This window comes from Durio zibethinus, chromosome 14 (genome assembly GCF_047325235.1).
Source record: "Durio zibethinus cultivar Kanyao isolate XHJ-2024 chromosome 14, ASM4732523v1, whole genome shotgun sequence".
NCBI classification, from domain to species: domain Eukaryota; kingdom Viridiplantae; phylum Streptophyta; class Magnoliopsida; order Malvales; family Malvaceae; genus Durio; species Durio zibethinus.
The window spans coordinates 21,998,930-22,020,489 of record NC_143175.1 but is presented as its reverse complement, the minus strand read 5'-3'; the positions used below and the strand labels follow the sequence as shown (position 1 = coordinate 22,020,489).

General features: G+C 32.2%; 3 protein-coding genes across 12 annotated transcripts; 1 reads left to right on the top strand and 2 right to left on the bottom strand.

The window, feature by feature from the left end:
* The first annotated feature begins 231 nt into the window (after positions 1-231).
* LOC111293779 (uncharacterized) lies at positions 232-6,330 on the top strand. 7 transcript variants are annotated; one of them, XM_089743833.1, is made up of 9 exons: positions 232-388; positions 2,142-2,215; positions 2,329-3,401; positions 3,492-3,783; positions 3,929-4,138; positions 4,221-4,394; positions 5,089-5,289; positions 5,402-5,515; positions 5,742-6,330. In XM_089743833.1, exons 3-9 carry the CDS (start codon positions 2,353-2,355, stop codon positions 6,084-6,086), a joined length of 2,385 nt encoding a protein of 794 aa, XP_089599959.1. In that variant the 5' UTR covers positions 232-388; positions 2,142-2,215; positions 2,329-2,352; the 3' UTR covers positions 6,087-6,330. The 7 variants fall into 7 exon arrangements, with proteins under 7 accessions (XP_089599959.1, XP_022742445.2, XP_089599961.1 ...); XM_089743835.1 differs by lacking the exon at positions 232-388 and adding an exon at positions 561-627; XM_089743834.1 differs by lacking the exon at positions 232-388 and adding an exon at positions 561-745.
* A 556-nt stretch (positions 6,331-6,886) lies between these two features.
* Positions 6,887-10,607, bottom strand: LOC111294271 (probably inactive leucine-rich repeat receptor-like protein kinase At5g06940). Its single transcript, XM_022887527.2, has 2 exons — positions 7,673-10,607; positions 6,887-7,431 (listed from the first exon to the last, which is right to left on the bottom strand). The coding sequence occupies exons 1-2, from the start codon at positions 10,104-10,106 to the stop codon at positions 7,061-7,063; spliced, it is 2,805 nt and encodes a 934-aa protein (XP_022743262.1). The 5' UTR covers positions 10,107-10,607; the 3' UTR covers positions 6,887-7,060.
* A 6,066-nt stretch (positions 10,608-16,673) lies between these two features.
* On the bottom strand, positions 16,674-19,075 carry LOC111295028 (zinc finger A20 and AN1 domain-containing stress-associated protein 8-like). 4 transcript variants are annotated; one of them, XM_089743831.1, is made up of 3 exons: positions 18,935-19,075; positions 18,673-18,729; positions 16,674-17,529 (listed from the first exon to the last, which is right to left on the bottom strand). In XM_089743831.1, exon 3 carries the CDS (start codon positions 17,514-17,516, stop codon positions 16,998-17,000), a length of 519 nt encoding a protein of 172 aa, XP_089599957.1. In that variant the 5' UTR covers positions 17,517-17,529; positions 18,673-18,729; positions 18,935-19,075; the 3' UTR covers positions 16,674-16,997. The 4 variants fall into 4 exon arrangements, with proteins under 4 accessions (XP_089599957.1, XP_022744109.2, XP_022744110.2 ...); XM_022888374.2 differs by having other exon boundaries at positions 18,690-18,729; XM_022888375.2 differs by lacking the exon at positions 18,673-18,729 and having other exon boundaries at positions 18,935-19,073.
* Positions 19,076-21,560: the final 2,485 nt, after the last annotated feature.

Below are 21,560 nucleotides of genomic sequence, written 5' to 3'. Positions count from 1 at the left end.
GACTCAACTCGTGATACTGATGGCAGTTTAGGTACACCAATAAATCTTACAAAAAAAGATTACTAAATACTGTAAAATATAAAATAAATCCGTTAAAAAACCGTCGACCGGCAATTCCCGGTCACTCTTCCCCCCACCGACAACGCCCCCTTCGCCTCTCGTTCATCCGTACAGTTCAAACAGAGCGGACACTGGCCTTTTAAAATGCGCCCTCCTCCCTTACTTCCCGTACTCAGACTCTGCATCAGAGGGCTCGTTTCATTTCACAGCACGAAACTCGAAGCCCAGAAAAGCTTAGAAAAAGGTTAAAATCCCCAGGGGATTCACTGATTGTTGCCCGAAACTTACTTTTTTACTTTGTCTTTGAAGATCCCAAAATAGAGCTTTGGTAAGTTCGTAAAAGAGAAAGGGTTGTTTTTCTTTTTTTTTTTTACTGTTCTTTTTCCTTCGTTTCTTGTTCTTTGTACGTTTTGCATTACAGCTCAAGCTTTTTGGGTTGACGTTTTGTACCTTTTTGTTTGTCGTTTTGTTATCACTTGTTCTTCGACGTCTTTTTTTCTGTTAATAGCTGAGAAAATTGACAACACGTTAAAGTCGAAAACTGCATTTCCTTTGCGTCCAGAAATGGTCTGAATACTTCGATCTTGTCTTTTTCTGTTTGATATTTCATTGTCCATATTTTTTTTCACTTTCTAATCTGCAGTGTTTTTATTTGTGGTTTGCTCCGTTTCAGTTCCAAAAGCAGGTTTGTTTTTCTTAGTATATGTTTGAATTATTTGTTTCAAATGGTGGCTGAGAAAAAAAAAGTGTGGTGCTGAATTTCAGTCAACTTTTGTTTGGTTTGGTTTCTATATTCGTTGTTGATTAAGATCTATGACAGTAGTAAAAACTATGTCGTTTTAATCATGGAGATTGAGGCTTTTCACTAGTAGACAAAAAAAAAAAAAAGCTCTTCACCATGGTTCTGGAAAGAGAGATTGCGACTAAAAGTTAATGTTAGCTTAGTTGTTCAGCTGCGTTAAACCTTTTTGAATTTCTTTTGGGTCATTCGTAATCGTGATTTTGATGGTAAAAAGGGTTTAACTTTGTTGTACTTCTGGAAATAGATTGCAAGATATCTTATTCGAGCGTCAAGGTGTTTTTATTCTTTGATCTGAATTTTGGGATTGATGCAGCATTAACTTTGAAAGGGAGAATATGGGTTTCAAAGTAAAGAGGAAATGGAAAATGCATAATTTGTTCCGATTTAGGCATTTTTGAGTGCCAGAGAGCAGGGGATATTACTTTTTAGAATTGTTGATGGACCACTGTTATGTTTTCTTTTTTTTCATCAACAGTTATGCGATGGTGAGTTTAACCATTAATCTTCTAGCTGTAAGTTCTTATCATTGATATTTGTTGCGAAAAGGACATCCTAGATAGTCTTCAAGGTTTCAAAAAGGAGATTTAAACGAATCTTTCTTTGTTTGAGGTTGCTAAAATTAACTTAACTTTTACCGGTTGTTTCCCTTGAGGATAGTCCTAAATTCTTCTGCCTAAAATTTTACTGGTCGTACCTGCCGCCATAATTTAGGCTTAGTTGTGATTTTAAGAAGATAATTTGGTCCAGTGATAAAGTTTATTTTTTGCTACCATTTGCGCTGCTGCTGTTTCATGGTTGATAAGAAACTTGTAATTGTGTCTTCCATTCAAGTCAGAGCATTTTCTCAAATCCTTGTGGCCTTTTAGTCACGCCCTGTAATTTGAACTCTAGGGAACGTACAACTCTAAAAATTTTGGCCCATGCTGTAGGTCTTGTGTTGTTGAATGAATTGGATGCTTCTGCCCTCTGTTATTTGCTTTCTTTTCTGTTGCTTTCCTTTCTTCTCCCTGCTCGTGCCTCCTGTGTTTTTTAACTTAAGCTCTAATTGGATGGAGGGCTGTGTCTGTGAGTCTATTTTGAATTAATATTCGTAGTTTCATAATTTTATTATCTGTTGCTTCCTGTATGGTTTTAGAGCAGTCTGCATTTTTTTGGTGTCCACTACCATGAATAAATAAAGCACGTATAGATTTTCTGTTTGGTGAATTGCAGCTGATTTTAGTTAATATCAAGTGACATATCAGTGTATAGTGATGATCCTGGCTTCTCTCTTGTGCAGAGACACTCAAGTGACAAAAAGGCCAGAAGAAGATTGTTCTGCCCTCAAGTGAGGAGTAGGTCACTTCATGATAAGTAGGTGCAACTACATGCCGTTTTACATCCACTGTTGACAGTCAACTAACGAGTTTTGGGAGGAATATCAGTTGCTATTCTCTCCATTGTTACAGCTTCTTCCTTTATTGTAGTTAAGCAGATAATCAACTTCAAGTATGAAAGACACTGGGAAGAGGAGAAATTCAGCTAATGTCCAATCAAAGCTCCCTGGAAGAACTGATAGGAGAAACAATAAACCACATCAAGAGAATGGTGGCAAAACTTTGAAGGCGAGAGAAACTGAATCCAAAGCTTTAAAAGCTAGACCAGACACTAGTTCTTTAGTAAGTGATGCAAATGCAGGCTCTGAGCCCACTGAAGTTTATGAAAACGTGGTTATACATTATGTGGATGATGTTAACAGGTCTGAAGAAACATCTCAAGATCCAAAAGCTAATGCAATGACCACTAAAATAAAAAAGGATGAAATTTTAGATGATTGCTCCAGTGATATGGAGGGAGAAACAAGTCAGGGAAAGGAAGAAGAATCAGATTCTGAGATGATAAAAGATTCAGCATCTTCTCAGGGTGATTCCTTGACAGTTGAGGATGAGAAAGAAGAGAGTGTTTCCAGAATTTCCAATAACAACCTCTCATATAGCTCTTCCCATGGTTTGAGAATGGGATCTGAGCATGAAACTAATAAATTACACTCAAAGGCATTGAATAATACTCCTAAGGCTGTTACCGAGAGTTCGTTAGAAAATAATTCCAAAACCTTGAAAGTTTCTTCCAAACCTTCATCCGAGTCTTCAGAAGGATCTAATGACAAGGATGGTGAAGAGGTAAAAGAAGTTGATAGTTTGGATGAGACATCAAATGGGACTCAAAGTTTCGGAAGTGACAATGAGCCTGTTGATGCTCAAGACAAATTTCAAGTTGAGGATAAGGCAGCTTTAAATGAAAAGATAGAAGAGATGGAGGCAAGAATTGAGAAACTTGAAGCAGAGCTGAGAGAAGTAGCTGCCATGGAAATCTCTCTTTATTCTGTTGTTCCAGAGCATGGGAGCTCTGCACATAAAGTGCACACACCTGCTCGACGCCTTTCTAGACTCTACGTACATGCTTGCAAGCATTGGACTCAAAACAAGCGAGCCACAATTGCTAAAAACACAGTGTCTGGGCTCATTTTGATTGCAAAATCTTGTGGTAATGATGTTTCGAGGTATGTAGATTATCAGATATTATTTTTTAGAGTGCTTTGGAATGCCATTTACTGTTGACAGCTGAATAATGTTCTGCTTTTATATTTAAGGTTAACCTTCTGGTTATCAAACACTATAGTGCTGAGGGAGATCATGTGTCAAGCATTTGGCAATTCATGCAACTCAAGTCCACTTACATGGCTTCCTGAGTTAAATGGCAGTAACAGAAAGAGTGAAGTAAAGTCTACAACTCTAAAATGGAAAGGTGGTGCTGGTAGTAAACAAGTAAATGGTTTTGTGCAGCTTGTTGATGATTGGCAAGAGACAGGAACCTTCACATCTGCACTAGAAAAAGTGGAATCTTGGATATTCTCTCGAATAGTTGAGTCAGTATGGTGGCAGGTACATGGTTGAACTTGTCAAATTTTTATTAATAAAGGGACACTGTTATTTAAAACATGTAGGGGATCTAATTGATACATTTTGGTTTGGGGTCTCTAAAGTACAAATAAGAGAGAAGGAATTTCATGTGTGTTCCTTATTTCAGGCTCTTACTCCATATATGCAATCTTCTCTTGAGAGTTCATCTGCTGGCAAAACAATTGGAAAGTTGTTGGGGCCAGCCTTTTGTGATCAACAGCAAGGAAGTTTTTCTATCGACCTATGGAAAAATGCTTTCCAAGATGCTTTTCAACGACTTTGTCCTGTTAGAGCAGGAGGTCATGAGTGTGGTTGCTTACGTGTTATTGCAAGAATGGTATGTACTTAAATAGCCCTCTGTAAATTTTAAGCAGTAGCACTATGTATCATAGTTTTATTGATGTATCTACTTTTATTAGGTTATGGAACAGTGTGTTGCAAGACTAGATGTAGCAATGTTCAATGCTATTCTGCGGGAGTCAGCCCATGAGATCCCAACAGATCCTGTATCTGATCCTATTGTAGATTCAAAAGTTCTGCCTATTCCAGCTGGTGATCTTAGCTTTGGATCTGGTGCACAGCTAAAAAATTCTGTATGTATTATGTCAGTGAACTTTTTTTTCCTTGATTTCTATGGAATATCCAGTTGGGGGCTAGTCCTTTCACTACACCTCTTATGTCACAATAGGCAATTGTTATTGTGAATCTCAATAATTCCTGCACTCCTTATATTAAATTCATGTTTCATTGGAACATTGCCTTAGAGAAAATTTACATCGACCTGTTGGTGGTAGTCCTCTGATATACTGCTATTGGTTAGCTGTTGTTGTGATAAATTACACTTCATTCTCTGGAAAACTATGGTGTAGAAATATTGTAATCCTTTTTAGGTAAATGTTTACCTAGTTTATTTTCCAACAGGACATGATATGGCAAACGCATTACTAATGGAAAGGTCTATGCAGCTGAGAAAATATATAAAAAGGCATTTTATGTATACTGAGAAATATGTTGCCAATGGAAAGATCTAAGATGCTATATGAAATGACTTCTCACGTTCTTTATAGAAAGTCCTCAATTTATGCTATATATGGTACCACTATGTACTTTTTTTGTGAAGCAATACTATCTATTGGAATGGTTTCAGTCTGCTGCTTGATTGCAATCAGAGATGAATAAAATAATTGGGGGTTTCCGTACCTCTCCAAAATGATGTAACCCATGTACTAGTGGTTTTATATGGAAAAACTAGATGCAAGTTCTTAAGGAGGGATGCTTATTTTGCAGGTTGGTAATTGGTCTAGATGTCTAACTGATATGTTTGGCATGGATAGTGATGTTTTTATAAAAGAAGACCAGCATAACAGTCAAGATGATTTCGGACAAAATGGAGATGGAGAACCTAAATCCTTCCTTTTTATTAATGCCCTGAGTGATCTTCTAATGCTTCCAAAGGACATGCTAATGGACCAGTCAATCAGAAAGGAGGTCGAGTTCTAATTAAAGCCATGCGTATCATGAACCTATTAGTAGATTACTTCTTCTGTCTCATTATGATGGTTCCTTCTAACATTTTTGAATTTTTTTTTCATCTTTTCAGGTGTGCCCATCAATAGGTCTTCCATTGATTAAACGCATTCTCTGCAACTTCACTCCAGATGAATTTTGTCCCGATCCTGTTCCAGGGGCTGTATTGGAAGCCCTGAATGCTGAGGTATGACTAGTTCGGGATTCTCTTGTTCTAGACATTTGTTTGGCAGACTTTTCACTAACTATTAAAGAACTTTTTCTAGATATGTAGTTGTTGAAACTGCTTGTATCCTTATCTAACCCATCTCACAACTTTCTCCATTCTGGTTTTTGGCTTTCCGGTTACCTTGCTAACAAGTCCCTACGGTTGATGACAAATGGTTTTTATTTATGATTCTTTCATTTGTTAGACTATTGTTGAGCGGAGAGTATCAGGGGAGTCGACTAGAAGTTTCCCTTATACAGCTGCCCCCGTTGTCTATACTCCTCCATCCTCAGCAGATGTGGCAGAAAAAGTTGCAGAGTCAGGAGGGAAATCACAGCTGTCTAGGAATGCATCAGTGATACAGAGAAAGGGATATACCAGTGACGAGGAACTGGAGGAATTGAATTCTCCACTTGCATCAATAATTGATAGATTGCCGTTATCTCCAACAATTGTTGCCAACGGAAGAGTAAATGGAAAACATGAGCATGAAGTCTATGGTGGTAGAAATGCAAGATATGAACTCCTTAGTGAGGTATGGTCTGCGTGAGTGTTAAAGTTAGTTTGTGTATGTATATTTCTCATGTTTCGTAGCCAAGGAAAAGTGAATGTGAAGGTGAAAACAGAAGGGGAAAAGTTTAAATGATTCAAAGTTTTTGGAATTCTGAAACATGCTCCTAATGGCTTGGAATATACAGTGGAAAGAACATGATTTGTTTTCGCTAAATGTTGAGAGAGCTTGAAATCAACTACCATTATGATTTTAATATATAGAATAAATTGTTATTTGTTTCTTTTTCCCCCCCTGAATATGTATTGTTTTATGGTTAAATCAGTCATTGGAAGGATGAAAACAGAAATGTTAATATTTTCCCCATTTTTGCATTCAAGAAAACACTTTCCTTCATCTGTTTTCCCGTTAAAAAGTATGTTTACCTATCAAATTGGATTAGTTTTCACTTCACCATCGAAGTGCAAAGATTCAATAAATGAATATATTAAGGTTTAAGGCCTGATGCAAAGAATCCAGATGCAAATCCTCACAATCTCGTGTTGATAAAGGATCTGTAAGTTAAAAAAATTTCAAAAAATTCACGACTTATCCTGATATTAGAGTGGTAGTAATTTATCCTATAAATTGACGGTTTGTCTTAACCTTGACTTAAAGATGTGATAACCTATTCTGTCTTAAACTTATCGTGACCACAAAAGGAATATATTAATATTTTATACTTAACTTTTTCATCGCATGTTGTGGATATTGACATGTAATGATGAATTTGGGTAAGTCTAAAATAGGTTTCAGAATATGACAGTAATACCTGCAATGCTGCATGTATGCACTTGTGATTAGTAATACCTTGGTAAAAACCTCGTATTACTATTAATGAACTTCCGAAACAAATTCTGGTGGAGAAATAGGAACGCCATGCCAGCCCAAACATTCATTTTCCAGTAAGAAGTCAAAATGAGATGATTACATACAAGACATGAACGAAAATGGAGCGTCTTTTACTTTAATATTCAAACAGGATGTGATTGCTCCTCAGAAGTAGAGAGCTCCAGATTTGGAAGGCAAGACCTTGTATCAAGGGACTCAAGTGTTCTCACCACTTCAAACATTGATGGCCGTTTTTCTGGCATAACAGCAGTGCAACGCAGGGCGATTTCAAGAGCTCCTAGCATCTCTTTTTGTGAAGAATTTGATATCTGAGGGTCAAGAACTTGTAATGCGCCATTGGTAATATTAACTTTTCTACGAACCCACTTCACAATATCAAGAGAGTCCATGGATTCAATGTCCTCAGCTTGTTGGCCAGTTATGAGCTCTAACAGCACCACACCAAAGCTATAAACATCCATCTGTTCAGTTGCTTTCTTACTGTATCCATATTCTGCAATCAATCAACTGACATGGTGAGCAATTTAACACATCAAATTTTATAGGTGAGGCAAAACAGAGTTTGAGTCGAATTCTTTTTAGCAATATGATGTGATAGTAACCATCCATCAAATTCCATCTGCGTACTTGAAAGCATCCATTTGGGCTAAATTTCAACAGATAATAGATCAATGTAACAATGCATTAATGAACGTTATATTGCTCCAATATAGAGTTTCTGTGGGATCCGTTACCTGGTGCGTTATAGCAGGAGTGTGCAAATTCTGAAGCCATAGTTGACTGAAATGGAGCTTCTCCAAGTATCCTATCAAGTGCAAAATCTGTAAGCTTTGGTTCATAATCTGCATCAAGAAGAATGTTTCTTGACTTGAGATTTCTGTGAAGCAAATGTGGAATATAATCCTTGTGAAGGTATGCCAATCCTTGCGCAACCCCAATTGCAATCCTCAGTCTAACACTCCATTGCAACTGAAAATCTGGTCTGCAAATCAAATCCCCTAAACTCCCCTTCTGTAAGAATTCATAAATAAGAAAGATTGATTCATCTGAATGGCAAAACCCCAGAACTTTAACAATGTTCTTATGCCTGATCTTGGCTAATGTCTTGACTTCTGCCTTCATAGCTTTGGAAGATTGGCTCCCAAAATTAACCAGTTTCTTTATGGCAACTAGCTCACCACTCGGTAGACTTATGGTATACATCCTGCCAAAAGGGCCACCACTTCCTATAGCACTTTTCTCATCCATTCCCATTATCAAATTATGCTCGGTGACTCTAAGAGGGTAGAAGAATACTGACCGCCAAACGCCCATTTGAGACTTCCTCTTGGAATATCGATGAAACACAAAAACAGCAGCAGCAACAACCACAGTTCCAATAGCAAATGCTATAGATATCAGGGCACATGTCAATGTTGTCAGACCAGAAGAGTGATGTTTTGGCTGTTCATCAGAGCACGAATTTGGCAATCCAGGGCCGCAGAGTCCAGGGTTTCCTTCCAAAAATGAAGCTGGGAGACCTGATATTAGAGATAATGGGACCCTACCAGAGAGTTGGTTGAAGGATACGTTGAAAAGAGCTAGCTTCAGGTTTTGAAGCTCCTGCGGAATAGAACCACTGAGACGGTTATGAGATAGATCAAGGTAAGTTAGCACTGGTAATTCAGCAAGGGAGGGAGGGATTTCTCCAGTAAGACTGTTATCTGCTAAAGACAAGGAAACTAGTTTCCTACATTTCTTCAACTCTGGAATCTGACCAAACAAGGTATTATGGGAAAGATTTATTATACTCATAACAGGAGAGTCACAAAAGTTTGGGGGAAGTTCACCAGAGAAGCCATTAAGGGAAGCAGAAAACCTGTATAAGCTCCTTACCAGGCCAAGACCATGAGGGATTTTACCAGTAAAGCTGTTATTATCTATCTGGACTTGCTCCAAGTGAACAGCCATTGATATCGAATCTGGCAATTCCCCACTGAACCTATTGTTTTCAGCTCTGACGAGCATAACTTTTGGTAAAGACCATAATCCATTAGGGAAATCACCAGAAAACCCATTGTTTTGAACTTGAAAAACCTCAAGGTTCAAGCACTCAGAAACGGAGTTAGATATTGAACCACTGAAGAAATTTGTTTGGAGACTGAGGAATTTAAGGCCTTTGCCATCACAAATACCACTTGGAAATGACCCAAAGAGCTTGTTCTCCGAAATGTCAAAAGACACCACGTTCTTCAGAGAAGAGCCCAGCTTTTGTGGAAGCTTACCAGTCAGATTGTTCTGAGAAAGGTCCAAGGTGGTCAGATTTTGTAAACCCACAAAAGATTCAGGGATTTCACCAAGAAAACCAGACCTTTGCAAAAAGAGCTGCTCAAGCTTCTCAAGCTTCCCAATTTCAGTAGGAATCTCACTCACCAAGTAGGCATTTTGAGACAAATCAAGTACAGCTAGCTCACTAAAATTGCCAAAAACAAAAGGAACACTACCTGAAAGCAAGTTACTTCCCAAGTTGAGCACCTGAAGATGCACCAACGACCCAATAGCCTCAGGAATCTTCCCTTCAATATGATTTTTGCTCAAGTCAAGAACCTTCAAGGCATCGAACTGAGAAATCTGATCTGGGATGGTACCCCAAATGAGATTGTTACTGAGATTCAAAGTCTCCAAAGAACTACACTGAGAGAGGTGTAGTGGGATAGGCTGATTAAAAAGGTTATCAGCAAGGTTAAGATGAGACAAATATGGTAGTTCACATATTGTAGATGGTATTTGACCAGAAAGATTCAGGCTTTGAAGGTTAATGGAAGATACATAGAGAGAAGGAGTAGGAATGCAAGTAATACCAGTCCAGTTACAGTGATGAACACCTGAAGTATTTGACCAACTGGAAAGAGAGTGCTTTGGGTCATCAATGAAAGCCTTAAAATTAAGAAGGACATCAGCTTCAGTTGAAGCCGAGATAAAAATGAAGCATGTGAAGCTGAGGGAGAGAAGAAAAGGGCACATGTAGGCTGTAGCCATTGGAGGGGACTGAAAGAGCTTGGTTTGGCTGTTTTCAGTGTTCCCTTTATAATCTGTGTAGTGAGAGCGAGTATAGAGAAATGGATTGCTAAGATGCTGATAGGCTCGTGGATATCTATGCAAAGTTGAAAAGAACTCATCATAGGTCATGTGAATTCTTTGCCATTCTATTACACAATACTACTTTTCTTTTTCTTTTGATGTACTGCAAAGGGAAAATGGGGCTTTCTTTTGGAAATTTTTCCAATTTTTTGTAAAGTTTCTGAAAAATTAATTAATACATTATGAAACTGACTGATTTATTCTTTTGGACTTTCTCAAACTCATTTATTACCACACTATTTACAACTCAAAGAATGTGAAAGAAAATTACTGCAGTAACCTTAGGAGTCAGCTACCACTAAATTATGTTTACCATTCTTAGCAGGAAAAAAAAAATTGAATTAAAGATCCAAAAGGAAAGTCGAGACACTTTATCTGACACTACAAATCTGACACTACAAACAAAAAGAAAACACACTTTTACTTACTTTTGCGAACGGAAGAGAAGCCTTGATTGCTTTTCCCAGTGAAATCCACAGTTATTAGGATTTTGACCCTTCACCAACCTCACTGAACCCTAATGGGAACCAACACCAAGCGCACCCTCACATACTATTTAATATTTACTCTCTCCTATAATGTCATTTCTGGTCTTGCCTTGGGCTGAATTTAGGTAGACATAATCACTTTACATTCGACATAATAATAATAATAATACAAAAAAATTATGTATAAATTAAATATAATAAAATTTTATATTTTAATTATTTTGATATGATTAAAATATAATGTTATTTATATTTTATTTATATTAAATAATAATAATAATTTGTTTACATAAAATATTATTCCTAACATAAAAATTTTAAAATTATTTTAATTTATTTAAAAATAAATTAATAAATGAATTTATCATATCATTTTAATGTTTATATAAATTATAAATTTTTAATTTTTAAATAATTTTTATTTAAATATTAAATTAAATTAAATTTTTATTTAAATTAATTAATTAATCGTATATAATCATATTATTTATATATAATCGTATTGATCATGTCATATCGTGTCATATTATTCGAATATATAATAATATTAATTGTGTTATGTTAGTTAGATGTAAATTAATTTTAAATATATTAATTATATCGTATTGCATATAATACATATAATAAATGTATTATGTTTATATTTAAATTATTTGTATCATTCATATATTCAGATCATGTTTATCTTAATTTTTTTTATTTTATTTAAAATTATATTTGATATAAAATATGACATAATATTATAAATTATAAGATTTAATTTCAGGAACACATCTAACCGACGAACCCGTGTAGCCATGTCGACGTGTCACGGATCCAAGGGGGAGTCCTGAATCCCATAACAAACATAATAGGAAGGTCACTGGGGTATAAAAGGGTTCACACCATCTTCGCCTTGTGAGACGCCTTTTGTAGGACAAAACCGTGAGACCAGGGGGGCCAGAGCGGACAATACCTCACAAGGGTGTGAACCGTGACAGGAAGGCTGATCTGAGACGCCAGAAGGGTGAATGCCCGGGTCCCGAAGCCGCGCGGGTTCGGAGCTTGAGTCTCGACCCATGACAAGTGGTATCAGAGCCAGCCCTAAACCGTTCGATCCACGTCGAGCGTCTCGAGAGAGGTAGGCAGGGTGGTCGGCCTCCGTGACGAGGACGTCACGAGGTTGGGTGCGGGAGAATGTCACGGACCTAAGGGGGAGTCCTGAATCCCACATCGAACATAATAGGAAGGTCACTGGGGTATAAAAGGGTTCACACCATCTCCGCCTTGTGAGGCGCCTTTTGTAGGACAAAACCGTGAGGTCAGGGGGTCAGAGCGGACAATAACTCATAAGGGTGTGAACCGTGGCAGGAAGGCTGATCTGAAACGTCGGAAGGATGAATGCCTGGATCCCGGAGTCGCGCGGGTTCGGAGCTTGAGTTTCGACCCGTGACAGACGGCCATTTCAGGAAATAAATATAAAATAGTTAAATTATGCTATTCCATTTGACAAATAATTGACCTTGAATGAGGAACTGTTGTTCATGGAACCAAACGTGGTCTCCCGTGAGTGAGCAAGAAAGACCAGACAAAAAGTCCAACAATGGACTTCCATGCGTACATAGTTTTCGTTTGTTCTTACTACAAATCATTCTAAATAGGAAAGAAAGGAAAAAATAAAAAGGAAAGAAAAATTTAGTGTGTTGTCGCCATCCATGAACAACTTTGCGTGCCATAAATATAATATGATGAAGGTGTAAGATAAGGACAATTGTCGAGGAAAGCGACACCCGGTTTCGCCGCTGATATATTCCGATTAAGTGTGGTTACCAATTCATCAGATTTCAGGGAATATACCATGAGATTTTATCATTCAAACTGCAAAAAAAAAAAAAAAAAAAAATCATGGTAAAATGTAACAAAATGTAATAATATCACTTGTATGTTCTTTCCAAAACACAAAGCTATTGATGACTAATGAATTAGATCGATTTAATTCATCGCTCATAAATAAAGTTGATAATCTAATCTAAATTCGTGAGTTTTGATTTGATTTAATTATATAAGATTAATTTTTTTTATAAGTTGAGATCAAATTTTAAATAAATTTATTTTGATTTTTATACATATAATATTTTTTATTTTTTATTTAATATTATATTTATATATTTATTATATTTTTAATTTTATATTTATATTTAAAATAATATTTTTATTTAAAAATAATATTTTATTTATTTTAGATCAAAATAATTATTATTTTATATATATAAATTGAATCAAATTAAATATTAAAAAATAATATTTTAATATCAAATCAAAATTTGATATTTATTTTATAAAATTGAATTAAATTTAAAATTAAAAAAATTATTACGACTTGATCCGTTTTCATCATACTCATGAATATCATAATTTTTTTTTTTTTTTTTGTAAAAGACAATTTATTTAGAAGATGGGCTAATCACTAACAAATTGGTAATGGTTTGATTTTTCAACATTAGATTTAGATTTTTTTTTTTTACTCCTAATTTTTTTATTCCAACTTTGGCAAATAGTATCAAAATATTGCTCAAACACTCAAGATTCATGAAATTTAAGAAAATTTTGGAACATTTGGTGTTGAAAAAATCAAGTGGCTGTTGGACACAAAAAGTGTAAATGGTCGGTGAGATGTTGAAACCAATGGCCTGCTGTAGTCCATTGCCACCAATAGAATGTACAATGTGACAATGTCAATAGAAATAATTTTATTATTATTTCTAAGTTGACTTTTGATTAAAAGTTTTGACTCTTTTAAACAAAAGTGGAAAGCTAAAAGGACAGTAATTATTAGGGCCCACCACAAACGCATCCCAAGAAACTTCGTTATCAGCTTAGCTTTGAAGGTTCCAGCTTTTGTAGGTAGCTATATCAATTTAAAACGCCAATAAAAATATAATATAAAAAATATATAATTTAAAATTATAATAATAATTATATGTAAATCTAATAAAATAAAAATTATATTTTATATTTATATGTCAATGATATATATTTTTATATAAAATATAATATAAATATATAAATTTTTATGTTTTATACAATATAAATATATAAATCATTATATTTATTTATAAAAACTCTAATCTATAACAAGAATTTAAAATTTTAATACTAATAAATTTTTTAAGTTAAAATTATAATATTTGGATAGAACCAAAATTCATAATTATGTTGGCATGAATATGGGTTAATGGATCATTCCATTGTTTCACTAATCAAAACCTAATTTTAAATTATATATATGAAGCATAAATTAATTTAGAAAAAAAAGATTACATGCATTATTTAAGGATGATAGTTCAATTCATTTTTTACGAGTTTTAATATATATAATTTTTTAAAATTTTTTTTAAAATCAAATTTTGAATCAGACAACTATAAAATAAAGTCGAAATTGAATCGGGGTTTGATTTTATATAAATCCATCTCGATTTGTTTCGAAATATATTATTTTTTAATTAATTAATTAATTTTATTTTTATATATATTTTATATATATTTAATTTTATATTTATATTATTTAATGTTATATTTTATATTTATATTAAAAATAATATTTTATATTTTTTAAAATATTTTATTAATTTCAAATAAAATAAAATAAATTTTATATAATATTAAATCAAATTGAATTTAAATATAAAAAATAAAAAAAAAATATCATCAAATCGGATAAATTTTGAATATTACATTATAAAAAATAAAAAAATCATCAAATCGGATAAAATTTAAATATTACACTTATAAAATCGAATCGATCTTAGGGTGAACAAAACCACACCTACCCGATCGATTGCTGTCCCTAGCATTATCTCCAATTTCAAGGGTCAACGTCTTTAAGCAGGAAAAGTGGTAAGAAAAGACAGAAGCATCCAAGGGCAAAAAGATTATTATATTTTATGAATAATAAATTAACATTAGGGAGAGAGTTGGGTGTATCTGCTTTGGTTTGGTTGCAATATTCCCAAGATAAGTAGTCCTCCAAGTCCCAACAAAAGATTTTAAGAGAACCCTTTTTGTCTGTGATTAAAACATTAATGTTATGCGGTGGGTGGTGGTGGTGGTGGTGGTGGTGGTGGTGGTCATGTTATCAATTTCTACTTATTGCATTGAAGAAAGCTATGGCAACAAGGATGCATACACTTTCAATTACCAACATTGCTTTCAGCAGAAGGTGGTGGACGGTGGGACATTTCTTTGTTGATTTGATTTGTTTTTCCATCATGCCACCATGTTCAACCTTTTGCTTTTACTTTTCCCATGGTTAATTTGTCAAACGAAGGCCCTTCATATACTAGAACTTTTTCTTGCTTGACGATACCAGCATTCGTTTACCTATAAAAATTAGTTGCAATCCTCAATCTTTCTTCGAAGTAAGAGCAGGGTATGATGTCACCCAAACGAATAAGGGTATTATATCCATAGAGTAGGTTGCTGTCCACTTCAAGCCATTGCTTCATTTCATTTTTCCACTTACTTTTACAATCTCCGCAAGGTACAAAGGGACTGTAATTTTCAATTACCCCATAAAAAAACTATAACTTTACCTGTGAAAACATGATTCGATAGCCAAATTAGTTTACTTTTTTCTACCATACGAGGGCAAAAAGGCATAATCTTGAAGAAACATTAAGCAAGCAATTTGAAGCTCAAAGCATCATAGCTAATCATTTCACAAATATTTGCCTCCAAACAAAATGATTTGCTGCACAGTTTCATGCAGCTTATATTTGTTACCCTTTTCTTACTTGGGGTGCAATCACAAACCCCCAAGAAAATTCAACTCGTGAGGCCACAAAAAACACAAACTTTTTCCAGGGAAAAAGGTTGCATTTGTTTAACCAAAGGGCTGTGTAATAGTAGTACAGGAGAGCATCCAATGAGACGACTAAATAAATGGAAGCGAATTTTTTTTATTATAATCATATTATTAATCAATCACAATAAAAAATTTTAATAATTGACAAAGAAAATATAAGGATCTAAATTATGAAATCCATAACAATAACTCTGTTATCAAAGCATACATGTACTCTGTATTTAAAGAGTTTAATTTTACACTCCCTAGAGTTTACACTTGTGAAGAGCATTTTGAAATTAAAATTTTTAATTTAATGCAGCGAGTTGATGTCGGTTAGATGGGAAAGGGATTAAACCTTAAGACACAATTAAAAATTAAAAAAAAAATCTATGCTAAGATGTCACGTCTAATCTAGGTTGAAATTTGAATTCTATCACATCGTTAATACAATTGAATTAATTATTTCATCAGTTATATTTAAATATTAATTTTAATAAAATTTATTTAATAAAAATTTAAAAAAAAAATATTTTTTTAAAAAATTTTTTTCAATCATAACTAAAATAATTTTTTTTAATTACAACTATAATAATAATAATAATAATTTTTTATCTTATTAGAACTAATTTCTCCTTCCATTCAAATAATTCCTAAATGGGATTATATGACTGATATGGACTCTTGCTCTCCTAGCCCAGTACTTTAAACTTTTATGGATTGAACTAATTCAAACTGGCCTCAATCATGTCTGAAATGTACCGACAGACTGCCTTCATACTAACTGTTTTTTCACTATGCCTTCATACTTAACGTTTTTCACTGTCATTTTTAAATCAAAGAAACTTTTTTTTTTAATTTAGTACAATTTATATTATAGTTCATAAAACTTTTTATAAACTTAAAAAAGAACAGCATAGCTAAAGAAATCGAAAAGCTATAAAAAATTAATACTATAAAAACTAAAAAGTATTAATTTTTAAAAATAAAAAGAGGCATAATTTTGAAAAATCTTAAAAATAAAAATGATATAAAGTATAAAAAAGTTATGCCTGTACTAACCCCCATTTATTCAATAATTTGTAATTGTCTTTTATATTTAAAAATTTTTCCCACAGGATACTTCAACATTTTAACTTCAAACTTAAAATTTTTGAAGGTTTAAAAAAAAAAAAGATTAGCAAGTTCTAGAAAATCTATCAAACGAAAAAATTTACGTATTTTCAAAAGTTTTTGCTACGGAATATTTTCCTAGTCAAATTTTTGCTATGGAAATTTAGAAACGAGAAAACTTTTAACACTCCATTTATCCGTGCTACTAGAAAGAAATGCATACCAAAAGAAGCATTACAGGGCGATCAAATTGATGTCCATCATACCAGCACAAATAAAGACCTACAAACTGGGGCGAACGTAGTAATGCCAGCCAATCGACAAGGAATTTAGACTTCCCTTACACTGCAATGATGTCCTCCCTATCATGGACTCGAACACGTATATAAATCAAGGAGACACCTAATGAGACAAGCAGCCACCTTACGTAAACCTTCACTATCATCAGCTGAAAACACGGATAGAAGGAGACGCATCATATTTCACTACACAAATCTTCACTTTCATCCTCAACTCTTAGATTTTATCGAGCTTCTCAGCCCTGACGACAGGGTTGGCTTTAGCAATAGCATTACGAGCAGCAGTCCGATAATCAAAAGGACAATTGTGCTTGTCAGAGTAACGATGACCTGCACAGAAGAGGTTTCCACACCTGCAATTGAATCCTGTCAAACCAACACGCTTACCGCATTTGGTACACCTATTTGGACCCTCTTTCGTCTTCATCCCACCAAAAGCCATTTTGGATGGATCAATGGATGGTTCTGCTAACATGATCTTTGACTCAACATTTCCAGATTGTACATCCAAAGCAGCAACCAGAGCTGGTTCCTTACCATTCCCACTTGAGCTGCCATTTACAATGCTTCCAATGGATGATGCTGCGAGAAGTGCCTGTTCCTGCTTCAGGATCATTGCCTTGTGACACTTCGAACACATATACATGGTAGCTGCACTTCCAAAGAAGCCACAGTTGTTGACACACAGGATGGGGCCTTCTGGAGCTTGGCACCCTGTCTCATCATGAGACTCCATCTTCCCTAATCTCCTGCAAGGAAGCCACCTTACTATAAATAACCCCAGATAAAGGAGGAACCCAAAAATTAAGCAGAGAAAAAGAAAGAGAGGAAGGACCACAACTGATTCAGCTCCTCAAGACAGATATCAATAAATGTCAGATGGAAATAAACATGCCAATTTATAGACCTAGAGGACATGCACACATGCTAAGCATGTAAACAATCAATTGCTCAAAAAGAACTAGTACCTAGGACTGATTATCTCCATCATGATCCATGAATCAACATTACATCAGACACCATGGCATAAATATCATTGCTAATTGTAGGGGTCTTAGGTGATGAAGATAACTAGTTCACCTACAACGGAGAACTTAAGGAGACAATTTTGATTCAGCAGACAATAATACCAATCAAGGGCAAAGAAGATGAAAAGAACATGGAGAGCAAAGGATGTGTGCAGTTCAATATTCCAAGAAGCTAAGGGGCGGGAATGTGAGAGAACATCATGAGGCTGCCAATACCAATAACACATACATGCGTCTTATATGCAGCATCCTTATATCAGTCAAGCAGGATAACATGCCAGTATTGCAGGGAACACATGCTTCCCCATTGACCATAAGCACCAAAATAAAGCCCCAAACCCACATCCTCAGTGGATTGGGTTTGGGTGTGGGTTGGCTCTCAATCCCACCCAATCATAGAACAAAACATCTTTGCCGTCGTTTTAAAGCAATAATTGCCCAATTACAATAGAAAAATTAGTTCACTTCATGCAGAATTAAGCTAGGGCTCTTCCCCTATATATTCCCTAGTAAACATTTCTCATAAAATTCATCATTTTTAATGAATTTTAGCCTCAGAAGTAAGCATATAATCAACCCGCGATGCACTCTAAAATGATCATACTTGACACTAAAAATTCTTAACAAGCCAACAGCAACAGCATACAATTACAGTATCATATTTTCTCTTCAAAAATCAAAAAAGAAGAAAAAAAGGTTCAAAATATTTAGCAAAAACCCTAAACACCCAATTGACCCAAAACTTTCCTAGCACAAATTAATTACAATCAGACCAAAAGCAACTCAAATTATCAAAATAAAAAACTAATTGAAGATCTAAATTTAAAAAAGAGGGAGCAAAAACAATTGGGAGAAAACCCTTACCCAAGAAAACCCCTTACCTTAAATTATCTTGTCTGACCAGATCGAACCAGGCGGTTCCTGTCTCATGCAAATTAAACACACCCACAAAATTCAATTTTTAAAAATAAAAATTAAAAAAAAAACTAATCCTTTAATCATATCTAATTTCAACCAAACGAAAAAATAAAGAGAAAATTAAGAAACCGGTAAAATCATATCATCAAAAGAGACAAAAAGCGTAACAAAAGATTAAAAAAAAAAAAAAACAGAAAAGAACCCTTACCTTAATCGAAAAGATTTACGTATGATAATAATTGAAGAAATCTAGACGAGAAAGATAGAATTTTGGTTCGTATGAATTTTTTTTTCGGATTTAATTTTTTTTCTCTTTCTTTTCATTTATTTAAAAGACTACCACTTTTTTGCTGCCAACGAACGCTTTCCACTGAGTCGGTGATTCTTGATTCACTGCCCTTGGAAAAGCTTCTAATTACTGCTCTGCCATTCATTGTATATTACGTGGCTATTATTTATTGGTTTAGGAAGAAAGAGAGTCTTAAGGAAAACTTGTTTATTAAGTTTTAAGAAATAATTAGTAAATTTAATTTATAAAACTTTTATTTTTTCTACATATAGCGGATTTAATAATATTTGTTAGAAATTTTACGAGAATTTTTTTTTAATAAAAATATTAAAAATATATGTCAACATTTTTATTTTTAATTATTTCATTTCTATTCACGGTCAGAAATCACAACAAATTTTTTTTATTTAATATATTCATATTAAATATAAACAACAAGTAGTTAATTATAATTAAAAATGCAATAATCAATTTAAAATATAACGTTTTGATCAATTCTTAATTAATAATATAATATTTAATTTGATTCAAATAAAAATAAATATTTTCAAATTTACAAAAATAAGAATCTTTTGGTGAAAGAAAATAATATGCACATTAAATAACGTGATTTCATAAGCTGCCGATATATATTTTTTTGTGCATATAACATGTCAGACTGTCATTTTATTTATATATATAACATATTATATAATTAAATTATATTATATAATTCAATTATAATCCGTATGATACATTAAATAATTTTATTTATTTAATATAAATATATATATATAAATATACAAATTAATTTCTTTTCAAATTATATTCAAAGTTTTAAACTCATAATATATATAAAATTTATATATATTGATTTATAATTAAAAAATAAAATTTTTGAAAACAACAAAAAAATTGTCCTTTTTTATATTTTTGTTTATAATAATATTTATACACCTATATGATTATATCAAATAAAAATAAATTATGTTTTTTTAAATAAAAATATATTATTAAATGATAAATTAAATAATAAAAAAATATTAACATACTTTCACTTTAGTAATATTGACTAAATTATTATACAAAATCTGAAAAACATTAAAAAATATGTGAAAAAAATAAATTGAAAAAAAATTATTTTTCAAAAGAATGAAACTGTAATAACAATAAAATGTATCTTGAAAAAAAGTTATAAGCAAAAATAAAAAATAAATAAATTGCAATAGTAATAAAATATACTTTGAAAAAAAAGTTAATGAAAAAATAAAAAATTTGATGTATAACACATTACATTTGTAATTTAAAATTGTAGAATAATTCTTTAGTGGTAATTAAAATTAAATAGATAATTTTTAAATTAATTTTTTAAAATAAAAAATAGATAAAATAAGTGATAAAGATAATATTAAATTTTTTACATTTATTTGAATTGTAAATTTGATAATTATAATTCAAATGGATATAATAGTTTTGATGATCTTATTATTTAAAAATTTAAAATGAAAATTTTTTGAATTTTCAAAATCTTACATAAAATTATTTGAATTTTTAATGTCTTATGTAGATTTTTTAAAAAGATAATTTTTTAAATCAAAGTAAAAAAGATTGTTAAAAGATTTGAATAAATTTAATCTTTATAATTTTTAAACATGTTTGAAAGATTTTGATAATTAAATAATTTTTTAAAATAAGTTTATTTTATAAACAACTAAAATTATTTATTAAAAAATAAAAATAAAAATACATATTTCATATTTTTTATTTTGAAAAATATATTTATAATTTGATTTGATTTTCAATTATGATTTGAATAATTTTTATATTTGAATAAATTTAAAATTATCTAATTTATAATTAAAATTTTATTTTATTTTTTTAAAAAATAATGTTATTTGTCATTTAAGAAAGTTGTCCACATAAACATGTATATGGTAAATTTGTATATATATTTTGTTATATAATATATATTAGATTATTTAATAAATTTTAAATGTTTAAAAAATTTTGATCTTTAAAATTAATAAATTAAACTCGAATATAAAAAAAAAAAATAAATTAAATCAAATTTGAAAAAAAATTGTAATTTCGTGTGTTCAAAATTAAAAATTCAAATAAACTAAAAAGTTAAACCTAAATAATCTAAAAATAGAGAAAACCCATCAACAGAATTGAAAAAGAAATAAAAAACCCCAAACAAAAGTCGCAAAAAAAAAAAAATCAGAAATCATTGTCGGCAAGTTAAAAATATTAAAAGAAGAGAAAAAAAATATTTTATTCTTAGTCTTTTTTTTTTCTTAGCTTGAAAAGTGTTTATATAATGTTTTAAAAAATCAAATTAAATCCAATTCAAACCAAATATCATTATTAATAAAATATCATTTTAATCGTTCATCTTAAAAAACAATCAAATCGATAATTAAATTAAAATAGTTTATGAATCGAGTGAATTCAATTTGAACTTAGTCACCAATCACCTGATAAGCTAAGTTTTATAATATTTTGTTATAAAATATTAAATTTTATTTACATTAATATATGAAGTAAAAGTTAAAAATAAATAATA

What these genes read in the sequence shown, in the direction of transcription:
- LOC111295028 (XM_022888373.2), bottom strand. Translation starts at nt 17,771, where the DNA reads ATGATGGAGATAATCAGTCCTAG. An exon ending in ATGGAGATAATCAGTCCTAG is followed by an intron (nt 17,530 to 17,748) that starts GTACTAGTTCTT and finishes GCTTCCTTGCAG; the next exon opens with GAGATTAGGGAAGATGGAGT.
- LOC111293779 (XM_089743833.1), top strand. Translation starts at nt 2,353, where the DNA reads ATGAAAGACACTGGGAAGAGGAGAAATTCAGCTAATGTCCAATCAAAG. An exon ending in TGTGGTAATGATGTTTCGAG is followed by an intron (nt 3,402 to 3,491) that starts GTATGTAGATTA and finishes TTTATATTTAAG; the next exon opens with GTTAACCTTCTGGTTATCAA. An exon ending in TGGAAGCCCTGAATGCTGAG is followed by an intron (nt 5,516 to 5,741) that starts GTATGACTAGTT and finishes TTCATTTGTTAG; the next exon opens with ACTATTGTTGAGCGGAGAGT.
- LOC111294271 (XM_022887527.2), bottom strand. Translation starts at nt 10,106, where the DNA reads ATGACCTATGATGAGTTCTTTTCAACTTTGCATAGATATCCACGAGCC. An exon ending in CTCCTGCTATAACGCACCAG is followed by an intron (nt 7,432 to 7,672) that starts GTAACGGATCCC and finishes GATTGATTGCAG; the next exon opens with AATATGGATACAGTAAGAAA.